Source organism: Strix uralensis, chromosome 10, assembly GCF_047716275.1.
Source record: "Strix uralensis isolate ZFMK-TIS-50842 chromosome 10, bStrUra1, whole genome shotgun sequence".
In the NCBI taxonomy this organism is placed as follows: domain Eukaryota; kingdom Metazoa; phylum Chordata; class Aves; order Strigiformes; family Strigidae; genus Strix; species Strix uralensis.
This window is the reverse complement of record NC_133981.1, coordinates 23130134-23143024: the sequence shown is the minus strand read 5'-3', so window position 1 is coordinate 23143024 and position 12891 is coordinate 23130134. Positions and strand designations below refer to the sequence as shown.

The window sequence follows — 12891 nt, the reverse complement described above, 5'->3', positions numbered from 1 at the left end:
CACAATTTGACTTTAATTCAATTTTCACTCCCCATCTTTATAGTAGAACGGGCCAAACTCAATCTCAGATCACACGGAGAGTTAAATACAGCAGTGGCTATGGGCACTGTAGCTTAGACAGCCGTGTGTTGGACTGTATTTAACTTGAGTTTAGTGTATTCTTTTTAGTGTCGCCTACAGCTGGAATGATTATAGTTGTGATCCTTTCAGTTTTCATGACTCAAGTCAGGGTAGGCCATGTCAGTACTTGCACAGAACTCCAAATTTTCGGGAAGGCACGGATGCAAGTTGGAAGGACTCCTGCCTTAAAGATAATCCCAAAGACAGGGTTCCTTCGTTGTTTGGGGAGGTTGTGCTGAGGAAGTCATCATTCAAATGAGATGAACAGTAGTGTTCCTGACCCAGCTGCAGTTCCTAGGTGTCTAATAGTACATATACCAGAAGAGGCCTGTATAAACCCCTGACTTTCTGGTTGTGTTTCAGCTTAATAATAGCTTTTCTCTCAGTCTAGTTCCCCTCTACACTTTCAATTGGGAATAAAAATTATTTCTCTTTCTTGCCTATTGTGATGTGCTGTGAAACAGCTGTTGAATTTCCATTCTAAAGGTGTCTGGGGTGATTCTCATGCTTTGAAGTTAACATTTCACAGGGTGTTGAATGTTAGATAATATTTTCAGCTGTTCTTAGATTCTTGAAAGAAAGACAGTTCATTATTGTTGTTTATGTATTCTTTTCTTATATTTTATTCTGTGAACCTTGTTTAGAAGACACCAGGGATGTGGGGAATTTAGTAGAAACTGGTTTTGAGAAGGAGCTGATTCTAATGCTTCAAGTTTTGGGAGAATGGGGACTTCACAGCTAATAGTTTCCTATTAATACTAGTAGTTAATGCTTTGTGAAATTGAGAGAGAACATTAATGGAAAGCCTAGGAAATGGAAAGCCCATTAATGCCTAGCATTAATGGAAATTGTCCCAAATGGTGACAACCTGATGCAAACTTGGATTCTTTTTCTGTTATTCATATGTGATTAAGATGTTTTTAATTAGGTTAGCATAGAGGAACAGAAGTATTTCAGGTTTTCCTGTGCTACCACGGGTGCAGCATGTCACACAAGATCATTTCTGACTGTCTTTGACATTTTCAAAACCTGTCTTTGCACAGTATTTAATTTTCAATTCACAAAATGATGATTCTTGTTTTTGTGAATTGGACTTCTACCCTTGTCCTAAAATACCATTTTCCACTGTGGAAAGATCTGTGATTTAAGTCATAGTAAAGAGCATATGAATTCTGAGAATGATCCCAGTTCTGTATTTTAAACCCGGTGTTCTTTTGTGGTTGATCAGCCTCATGTGCAGCCCCCAGCTAAGGCAAGCTGTATCAGCAGAAGTCAGTGCAGATTGTTGATGCTTCTGGGAGCAAGAGTTGCAGAGCCGTCCTGGGCATTTGTGTGCTGCATCAAAATGAAGCTGCTACAAGCTGCAGCACAACCTAACAATTACCCTCATTCTGTGTATGTGCAGTAAATTCTCTATTTTTAGGTACTGATTGGAAGTAGCTAATAAAATTATTTAGAACACAGAGCAGAACTTAAAATTTGATAATAGATAAGCTTTGCAAGGAGAAAGTTCTTGGCTTATAGTAAGCTTTGAAATAGCATTTATAGCTTTCCAAGACAGGAATTGCTACCTGTGTTACTTTTTTATTGTGATCAGTGAGGTGGGGCAGAAGTCCTACTGAAAACCTACATTTAATTCCTCACTAACAGAGAAGGAACTATAAAATATATAGACTCAGCATCATGGAGAGGAAATGTAAAAGGAAGGAAGTTTGTGAATGAGAAAAAGCATTTGTCAGCTCTCTAACTGATTTAGAGGTTGTAAGCAATCTTCTGAGGTCTCGTTTTCCTAAGAGTGAAGATTTACATGTAGTAAGACAGAATATCTTTCTGAGTGTGTTTGCAAATATCTTCTGTATTTGAACCCGTTGCCTTGAATCTAAGTAACATCTAAAATATTTTCTTTTCCACCAAACTGCATACTTAAGATCTCTTACCATTTTGTTTCCTTAAACATAATGTTCTGTACACTTTGATATAAACCTTGGGTGTGTTGCCGAGGATAAAAATCTCACTTTTACGAGGATGCCTGTGAGGAAGGACTGGTTAACAGTGATTCTGTTCCAGTAAGTTACAACACAGACCTCTCTTGGTGCATGCTGACTGCTCAAGGCCAGTTCCCATCCTCACTGACTTGGTAGCAACACTCTGAACTTCACTGGAAGCGGGAACAAGGGGTTCTATGTGCTCATCCATTTTCTTTCCTACCTGGTGAGAGTTTTCCATGCCTCTTTGCATTTCTGCATATTGAAATTATATTGATCTGTCATAGAGAAAACCAGTAGGGTTTCTTTGTCTTTTGGGTTTGTTTTTTAACTTTGGCACGACGTAGTTGGCAGTCAAAATTCAGGGTTTGTGCAGCGTTTAAAATTGAGTGATACTTTTATATATACTTCTAGATTCAGTTAGATCAATAAAAGGTCTTTCTCTGATCAGACTTAACAGTCCATCCTCCTTTTGGATTGGCTTTTTAAAGTATGTTGCTCTCTAACCTTCTGAGGTTTATCTGTAACTTCAGAGAGAAGTCAACCAACCACTAAAAGTTGAACAATCCCTTCCTTACTGATTTTAAAAGTGGGAGAACTTTAGATCTATGTGAGAGAACAAAGTATCTTATGTTTATCAGTAACATTGTTTTAAAGCACACCTCGTTAGATAATAACAATATATTATTAACTAATTGAAATAGAATCCCTTGGTTGTTTTAAATGGGCCTTTTTGTATAATGTTCGTTGGCTACTTAAGTGAAAATATGGCCTAAATGATTACAGCTGTGATGTGATCTGTGACTTTACCCAATGTAGCATCCAATATAGAAAGATGGCTTTGTTATTTCTGCTGTGTGGACCCTCTGCATGCTCTTTGGTTTATGATGATTCTTAATTTCCCTCTGCCCAGGCACACAGACATACTTGAAGGGAAAGGCTGACCTGCCCAAGAATCGTTCCTAGCTCTCTATACTGCATCTTATTTGTAATCATTTAGAATAGTAAAGGGGCAAAACCTTAAAATGTGTCAAATGATAGGCTTTATCAAGTTTATTTGATCTGAGATGAGAGTATAGTTTTGTTCTAGGTATGAAATTTCAATGCTTGAAACATTTTATTTATGCAGTAACAGGATTTCATTAAGGATCTTTAAACTAATTCATGTTTATATGATGTATAGTATATAAGGAAAGAAGAGTATTATCCACCAAGACCTGAATGGGGAGAGGAAACTGGTGTTTAGCCTCTTACAGAACCTAATTGCCAGCAAGCTGGTTTCTCAGCAGTGCCGTTCGGTGTCACCTCTTCCTCTGGTGGGCTTGACACAACAGCTGAAGCCACAACAGAGGTGAAATACAAGGATGGCTGATATAGGACACGAAGGATTTTTGCATTATATCAAATGCTGCTTCAGCTGTGCGTGCAAATCAGTTTTTTCTCAGCTGCAGAAACTAAATCTTCCTTTTTAAAATTAGCCTTGTATAAAGGTCATGTCATGATATAAACAGTAGAATGTGTATTAATATCTTACTATCTTAAATACATGTCATATATAGTGTAGATGTGCTAAATAAGGGGATTCCAGTTGCTGGATGGTATATCTGAATAAATAATAAATAGTTGAGGTCAAATTCTACCACAGCTGCATTGAGAAACTCCACAGATTTCTAAAGCTTATCCTGTTGTGTAAGAGTTTACATAGGAGGAACAGGACAAAGTCTGCAGTGGTAGGTACACCTTCACAGATTTTGTTAAATGATCAGATACCACAGCTACACTTACAAATTTTTAGCTTTAGGCCCTATAAGAAGGTCAGCATCCTTTTGAAGCATACATGGTGTTTTCTGATGTTAGTATGTTTTATGCTGACACCTCAAGAGGAGGAGCTGACCATAAAAAACCCTCTAAAAATTGGGCTGATAAATTTGAGAACTCTTCCTCCAGCCACAAGCCTCAAATTATTACCTTAGTCATCTTTTAATAATATTTTATCCATTTTTAAAAGAGTTTGAAGAATGGAAAATGGTCATTGCTGAATAAACATATGCTGGGTGATGATTAACACAGATTAGCAGAGAATCACATTGTCTGTCTTTACCTGAGATAGAAGCTAACATTTGTAAACTGTACTCAACTTCTGTTGATGCTGTCAGTCTCCTTTATTACATTCCAGCTGCTAAATAATGAAAATATTATTCTGCTTTAGCAGATAAGGTTCATAAGGCATTAAATGGGTACCGGGTGAGGGTGGGTTGGTTGGTTTGACCCTTCTGTGGTAAATAGCGGTGTCTGCTATCCAGTATGCTGCCACTGTTTGATTTAGACAAAGGTGATGTGTGAGGTGTTTAACCTTTCTTCTCCTCCTTGGAAGCTGAAGATAACCTCAAGTAAGCTCTTTTCAAATGGATGTTCTTAGTTCTTAAATCTATTAAACGGGCTGTTCCCTAAAATGGAGAAGCTGGGTAGATTGTTGTTTGGCGCGCTTTTCATCTTGCTGGTGTGCATCTCCATCTCAGAAGAGACAGTACATTAATTCCAATGTAGAGAAAATCATCTCTAATCTTTCTTCCCCTGCTCTCCGCTACTGCTAATGGCATATAAAACTGTGGGTGAAAATGCCCTTTTTTTAAGAAAAACCCCATTTTTGTTAATGCCTTTTATGGGATTATTTAGTGAGAATTCTAACTCGGTAGTGTCCCAGTGAGTAGATATTGGGGTTTTTCTGTAATTTTGAATCCAGAACTTGGACCAGAGTGCAAATGAAGGTTTGCAGTGCATGTAGTGGTACTCGTCTGTGGAACTCTGGTCGCTCTGTCAGTGGTTGTCAGATTGTGTTTTAACTTAAAGTGGCTGTTATTGGCAGTCACTACACAGAAGTGTATACATTACAGAATGAAGTGGCTTCTTTGTTAGTGTTCGCTTCTGAGACACATGCAAATTTTGTCTGGATTTCTCTTGCAATGATATTTAACTTCAGTAAGATGAATTACCTGGGACATTACTTTGATGTGCATTCAAAGGTTTTGCTTGTTTTTAACAGAAACAGCTCAACTGAGAGTGCATTCTAAGTAAAACAAGTTGGTCAGTATTTCTTTCCTGGATCAAAGCTTTTGTCACTGCCTGTGACTACTGTTGTCCATCATAATGGCTGTGAACTTTTGACAGTGCACGTTTGAAGGTAGATTGGTTTGTTAATGTTACTGCCTTTATTGAACTTGGGGATTTGTATAAGTTCTTAGTATAATTGACTTTTGTTTACTAGACAGTATAAAACAGATGGCAATAAGAACTATATTCTAATCTGTTGCAAACTGTACTGATAATGTACTGCTGCTCAAATGTTCTTGCTCCATTGGAGAATATTGTAATGTGGGGGGAAAAAAAAAGAAAACTGCTAAAAAACTAGCTTGTATGAACTACATATGGCTAATTTTGCATTTTAAGAAGTTACATTAAGAACTTTTTGTGGAGAGTAATTTGAGATAATACAATGCACACATCAGTGCTTTAATTAAATATACCTCCTAGTTTATAGCAGAAAGCACCACAGGTACTGAAATGTAAGCCAGCTTTGAAGCAGTGGGGTGTACCCTTGTGTCAAATGAATGCTTATGTTCAGATTAAGTTGTGTATGGGGAGTCATAGTTTTAGTTAGCAGTATTATGTTTGTAATTGTCGTTTAAAATTTCACATTTAAATTACGACTTTGTTGTACTTGTAAAGACAAAGTTATATGCAAAAAATTAACTTTTGTAGAGGTTTGTTCCTATGTGGAATGCTTAGATTTAACCTAAACATTTTTGCCATTTAAATGGGTCATTTTCAGGCTCCAAGTTGGAAGTGTCTGACCATACCAGCTGCTCTAGCAGCTGCCATCGTGCTTCTCTCTGTTACTCATAGTTAGTTCCATGGGCGACTTCTGGTCTGCATTCTTTGAGCTAGGTAGAGAATTTGGAATCATTTCAAGTGGGTATCTATAATTAGGAGTTATGATCCGAGTTTGACTTTTTTAACCTCCACATTTTAAAGAGAGGTGGTTGGTGTAAACCAGATATGTAGCACTTCTTCCTTCCTGGGAATTTGGGCCTATTTATATAGGATATTTATTTTTCAGTGAGGCAGAAGTTTTATTGGGAATCATGTTTATGAAATGAGATTTTAATACAAAAAGCTTCGCTCCTTGGTCTGCATATGAATCCATCTGATAAATCATACGGCAGAGTCCCTAGGTATCTAGATACTTCAGCTGTAGATATCTTGTTAACGTTTATTGGCAGAAGTGCTTCTGGGACAAAGGAAGAAAATAAGCTTTCTGAATTGTTCTATCAGTAGATATGACTTAAAGGGAACCGGGTTTACATGCATTTTTCCTGAAGAGGGGAGTTAATGACATGGATTTAGGGAAAAGTAGGCAAGTTAGAGAAGAGATGGATTTGACTGAGGAATTTCATGAAGAACTACTCATGCAAATGCTTCACTGTTGCAACAAATAAAATAAACATATAAATCCTTCATTAAACTCAATCTGAATTCAGGTTATGCAGACTACCTGGAGTTTTGACTGCTGTCTCTGGCGAGTGATACTCTACCACAGTCATGCTTTAAAAACTGTCTGCTTCCTGAAGAACAGAGCACTTGTAATGTCATGGCGAAGCTGAGTGATTTTATCATCTCGTGCTGACTAGAATTTTAAGTTGGCTATGTTTTTCTTACTGTATTCATATTACTTGTGCATATTTTCCACAAATTAGAAGAAAAGGAATTTGTTCTGCATACCTTTGAACTTGTGTTCATACTTTTAAGGATCTAAAATGCTATGGAAAAATCTTTAAAATGTAGCAGCACAAACTTACTCTGTTGTCATACTTCTCTTTATGACCAAACCAAATTTTTTACGGGATGAATATAATGCTGATTGGTTCTCATGTGTGTACCATCCAGTTGTTAGGGCCTGTTTTCAATTTCATGTCTTTATATTACACTGTTGAAAGCCCATTCTAAATCAATGATGAAAATAACTAGTGATTTCAGAGCATGTTCATTGGTAAAATAATTTCTCAAGTATTTACTCTGTTTTGCTGGGATGGTCTTTTGGTTCTATTTTAAAATGTTGCATGCAGTTTTGGTTTGGCATTTACATTATTTAGAAGATGTTAAATTTCTTTGTCACTTTTAGTTCCAAACTAAATCTGAAACATACTGGTTTGAACATTTGGATGATTTCTGTAAGCATATGTTCTCATTCTTTGTATTTTAGTCTTACAAATGCACTAGGACACTTCACTACTTGTAAACTGTGAGGTTTCTGGGGTGACTGGGAATACTGAATAATTCCTTGCATCTGATGTTATTGTTCTATACTTCCTCTTTACATGCATGTAGTTTTAAAGATAACGTACTGAGCCTCAGTAAAAAGGGAATTTCTGCTTTTCTGGTTATCATTTTTTTTTCACAGTATAGTCTCTCTGAGAGGTAATTGCTTGTGCCTATGGATCCAAACCCACAGCTTTCCTGGTCATTTTGCCATTTTTGTCAGTGGAACGAGTAAGTCAATACTCATGAAAAAGCTGCAGTTTGCTCTTTACTGAAATTTAGGTCTTGAGGACTCCTAGTTTCCATTTTAAGCTCAAATGTTGAAGTTTTCTTATTTTTCAAAACTTTGTCTTTATTGTGCTTATTTTTGGTTTTGCTAAGGTAACACTTTGGCAAGATTTGAAGGAAAAGGAAGGTGTGAATATAAAAATTAAAAATAAAGAATAACAGTAGATATTCTGAATAATATGCTGTTTTAAAATATGATAGTGCTTTTAGTGCACTGGTTACTAATTACAGGCTTTGTGATTAGAAATAATAGCTGAAGGTATAAAATGAGAGAGAGGGAAGAAAAGACCTGCCAGGTTTCTGCTGCTAAAATGCCCGGAGAGGAAATGTTTTGTTTTGGTCATGGCTAATCACACAACTACATTTGGCGATTAGGCAGAGGAAGGAGGAGACAGAGCTTTTTCTTATTAGGTAATTTTTGAAATGAACTTATCACCTGAACAGTGGGAAACAACCATAAAAACCACAGCCTTTTTCTAGCTGGCAACATCATCTACTTCACATCTTGTCAGCTTGGACCTATTGTATGCTACTTTAGTCCAAAGATACAGCCATGGACTATGTTACTCAGCTTTGACATCTAGGCAAATTTGTTAGAAAAGCAGCTTTTGGCATCCACTGCGTGTACGTTGGTATTAGTCTTTGATTCAGACAGAGCAGTGAGCTTTGATTCTGTCCCTGTTAGCACGCAATGTGCATCATGGGTAAATACAGTGGTAGCTGCACTGCGGGGATGACCCTTATCTCACTGCCCTGCTGATGAAGCCAACAGATCCTACTTGCATGCACATATGTCACTGCAGCTGATGTATTTTAATTTAAAAGTGTCTGCAGAGTGTGTGGCTTAGCTCTTGCAGGAAGTCTAGAGCCATACGCACACAAAAGAAAATGCCTAAATCCATCTATGTTTGATATTTCATACCGGCTAATAGTCATTAGAAAAAGTAAAATTAATCTGATTTTCACCAATAGCTTTACATATCCATTGAGATATGTTAAAAATACTGTACTCAGTCTGTTTCCATTTTTCTCTAAGCCTTTCTTCTTCTCTATTGTTCCTTGATATAGTCGTGTTTTGGGGTTTTTTTAACAGTATTACAAGTTGAGGTTTAGGCAGGAAGAAACTTCCAGTGTCAATTTCTGATAAAATATTAATTCAGCCAGTGCTGGCCACTCTTTCAAAAAGGTAATTTAGATGTACAAAGAAACAAAGTTTTTCCATCGCTCTGTTTGAAAGTTTTGTTCATGCAAAGTCATATTAATAGTACTAATTATTTTTAAATATTTAATTTACATTTTCACTCTTTAGCTGCTCCATTCTCTGCTTCTTTGTAAAATACTGGCAAGCAACCTTTCTCTTTTTCTGGCTTGGCAGATAATGAATGTCTATTTTCTGCTGAAAAGGAGCATGATATAACAATTGGAGTTCTAAAAATGAAAGGTTAATTTCAGCTGTTCTGCATTCTCCTAATACTACACAATTGGAATACTCAACGTATTGCTAGTCTCCCTAGTAATGCGCCGATGCACATTGCAGGCAGATTAACCGAATTCATCCACTAGATTTTTTTAAACACTTAAATTATCAGTAATTCTACTGGACATGTATAGTAGGTGGCAGGTGCCTCAAATCAGAGACCTTTTATTAAGTTATTTCTAATTCCATCTGGGACTGGGTCAAAGGGTTATATTGTCGATTTTCGCAGTGTACTTAATGTACTTAATTTCTCACCCATCTGAGAAAGACGGCGTGTGCAGGGTGGCTCCTGGAAGTGAAGTAGTCCTAGAGAGGTGTCTCACCACTCCCCTAGTCATAGGGGGACTTATTCTAATTGTTGTTGCAAGCCTGGAGCAGAATCCTTGACATTTTTGTGTGTTGGCATGTTTAATAAGTGGATAGATAAAAACCGCCCTTGTAACCCTGCAGTGACTGGCTCGTGTTCTGAGTCTGTTCTGAAGCCAAGGTACCCTCTTTAGCATACGGTCTTTCAAAAGAGACATGGGCTGTATGATTCTCAGTTCCCTACTCCTGTTCCACGATGCTCTGTGTGCGCTTCTCCATAGTGGAGCAATACATCTTGTCATCCTTAAAGCTTCACACAAGTCATATTTGTTGAAATATTTTTCTTTTCCAAACATGTGTAAAGTAGTAAGAAGTAGAAAACAAGCTGCTTTTCTTTGTCAGTAGAGATCTGTAAGAAATAACTCGTATGAAACTTCAACTGCTCCTAACGGACAAGGAGGAGCTGAGTGGGAGAAAGCCTTCAAAGATGCAAGTACTGACTGTGCATGCTTGTTTGCTTTAAAGGCTGTCCTACTGTTGTACGGGAGGCTGCCTGTTGTAAAAGATAATTACTTCCCTGCTTCAAAGGTCAGATGTGATGGCAGGGAATAGGCCTATGAGCAAAATGAGATCAAGCATTGCAGTCAGTCAAGGATCATATTTATGTCTGGAAAAACTATGAAAGACAAACTAAAAATAAAGAAGAAACCCCTAACTTTAATCAGAGCCTCGGGCAGATCCCCTTCCAATTTTTTCTGATTAGGGCAGTACCCTTTTTGTTCATGAAAAGGTTAAGTGATCCATTGAAGGTATTATTAAAATGTCAACATGAGATTATAATCAGTGTGGAAGGGTTATTAAATAGTTCACAATTTAAGGGTGAGGAAGTCAAAAAAAGTCACAAAACCTAAGAAGGGGGAAATAGTGATAATTCCCAACTTCCTGTTAAAAACAAATTTACCATACTTGTATGAAAAGTACTTACAAATAAGCTTGTAATTAGGAACCTGTGATGTACAAAATCGTGTGGCCTCACAGCAGAACAGAGAAACGTATCTTAGTATTTAAAGAGAGAGTGTGAAGCAGTTCAGTATCATACTAATTGCTTTAATGGATACTTCAGAGAGAATGATTTGTTTGTTTTTAATGGGTGGTTACACAGTTTCAGTGTACACTAGCAAAACTCTGGATAATTTATCATTTTTAAGTTGAAAGCCAGCTGTATCAGAGGGAAAGGGATTAGTTTCCTGTCAGCTTCCTTTTTGGAAAAAGCAATATGTGTGCACTGAAAATATTTCCAGCTTGGGTAAAGTATGTTTGAAAATACCTTTCGGGTAGAGTCATATTTTGATGGGCAAAGAAAGAGGACTTGCTTTCAGTTTTCCATGTTTCTAGAAACATTTTGAGAAACGTAAGGGGCTTTTTTCTCCTTCACTTTAAAAAAGTACACACTGTTCAAGCCAGGAGAGTCTTGCCAGTGTTAACCTTGATCTCTTCTGGCACTGCAGTCCGGTGGAGAACGAATTTCAGAAATCGCTCTGTACTTTGAACTGTTGAAGGGACTGCTGTGGTATGCGTATGCAGCAAGGGTCACAGCATTTCATTTCTGAGAGACAACAGGAGGGCTTTATTTTTTGTTTGTATCCATGTGGATGAAAGCAAAATAAGAAATACAGGGCGTGGTGGGAGCATGGAATTTTACTCCTTTAGAGTTTGGATGTACCTGTTCAGAAAACAAAAGGTAGGCGAAGTGCTGCAAATGCTTATATTCATGCCTGTGTGGAGTGTGGAACTAAGTCTTTAGTGTGATTTTAAAAAAAAGTAAAATTTTGGTTTTCTGTTAATGGTCTGTGTACACAGGATGAGGCAGATAGTAAGGTTTTGTGTGAATCACGAAAGTGCATACCCTATTGCAATGTGAGAATGCCCTACTGTAAATATAAAACAAATTACTGTTAGTCATCAGTACTTCAGGATAAACCTTGACTAGGACTCAGTTTAAAATGTTTCCTATTGTGTACAACTCTTTTAATAGAAAGGTTTTTTTTCTTTCCATTATTCTTTAGCAATAACAGCATTCATGTGAAAATGAAGTGTTTTATTTGCCAGATAGCTCTTACTGTGTTTTCCCTACCTGAAACTACTTTGCTTTCATTAGCTAGAAACACCATCTCTTGGGATGCTTCACTACAAAGCATGCCAAAAGTATCCCATGGGAGTAATCTTTCACTAACAGAGAAATAAATGAGATTTCTCCTGTAGGTACTTTTTCCCAACTTTAGTTTCTAGAAACATAGTAGCTCACAAGATTCATTAAATCCCAAATCTCCAATGAGTAACATGAAAGTAATCCCTTTATGTCAAACTGTAATATAACAGTACGAAAGTATTGCTTTTATTTGTCAAAGCAAGGAAGGACACAAATAAGCATCTGTCATTTTGAAGCAGAATAACTCAGAAGTGAGCAGCTATATAAATGAAATTAAAAGTTTTCATTTATTTTACACAGTAGTTCTGAGTGACTTACTCAGGATGTTATCAGTAATTACTGTATAAAGTTAAATAATGCTTGAAGCGTCCATTCTCCTGTTTGACTCATGGTCTAAATATGACCTCTGCAACAGAAATAGAGACTTGCTTAGATTACAGTGAAAACTCTGGTGTTTGACATGAAAGCCACATTACTCTCTACTAACTGCATCTGAATTGGAACAAAATGTGCTGGATGTCTACATAAAATGAAACTAAGCAAAACTATGCTATTGCTGAGAGTTTTGGTATGCAATACTCACCTGAGGATTTTCCTGTCTTTTCATTCTGTCTAGTGTTGAGGGTGAAGCTCCAAGCAGTGAAACTGGCACGTCTTTGGATAGCCCATCCACTTACCATCAAGGACCTATAACACACAGTTCAGCTATAAGCCCAGACCATTACGATCATTCTGCTTACGGGCTGTATTCTGTCTCCCCTGGACAACAAAGATCTCGGAGGCCGAAACTTCAGCACTCAACATCCATACTGCGAAAACAAGCAGAGGAAGAAGCTATTAAAAGGTCAAGATCACTTTCCGAGAGCTATGAACTCTCTTCAGACCTACAAGATAAGCAGGTATTTGAGCTTTGTTACCTAATTTATGACAACAGCAACATGTCTGTAAGCTGGGAAAAATCTTTTCTAGCATCGCTTCAGTTGTGATGCTGAAAATACCTTTTTTTCCTGTGACCAACTTAGTTCAAAATAGTCATACGTCAGCATTTCTGAGGTTTCTGACTCTCTTTTTTCTGTGTTGTGGCGTCCCTGTGTCCCATACGCCTTCCCCCCTTCCTGAAGAAAGGTGTAAAAGATGTGTTAATAGTGTTAAAAGTAAAAACAGTCCTATGAGGAATTGTGATTTCATGC

The 12891-nt window shown here is 37.3% G+C and overlaps 1 protein-coding gene across 21 annotated transcripts in view; it reads left to right on the top strand.

The window, feature by feature from the left end:
• Window positions 1–12891, top strand: part of IQSEC1 (IQ motif and Sec7 domain ArfGEF 1) — a 356789-nt gene that overhangs the window by 292383 nt on the left and 51515 nt on the right. For all 21 annotated transcript variants that reach the window (XM_074879790.1, XM_074879771.1, XM_074879775.1 and 18 more), the window contains one exon: window positions 12318–12600. In XM_074879790.1, coding sequence (XP_074735891.1) covers window positions 12318–12600 — 283 coding nt within the window. The remainder of the gene's footprint in view (window positions 1–12317; window positions 12601–12891) is intronic.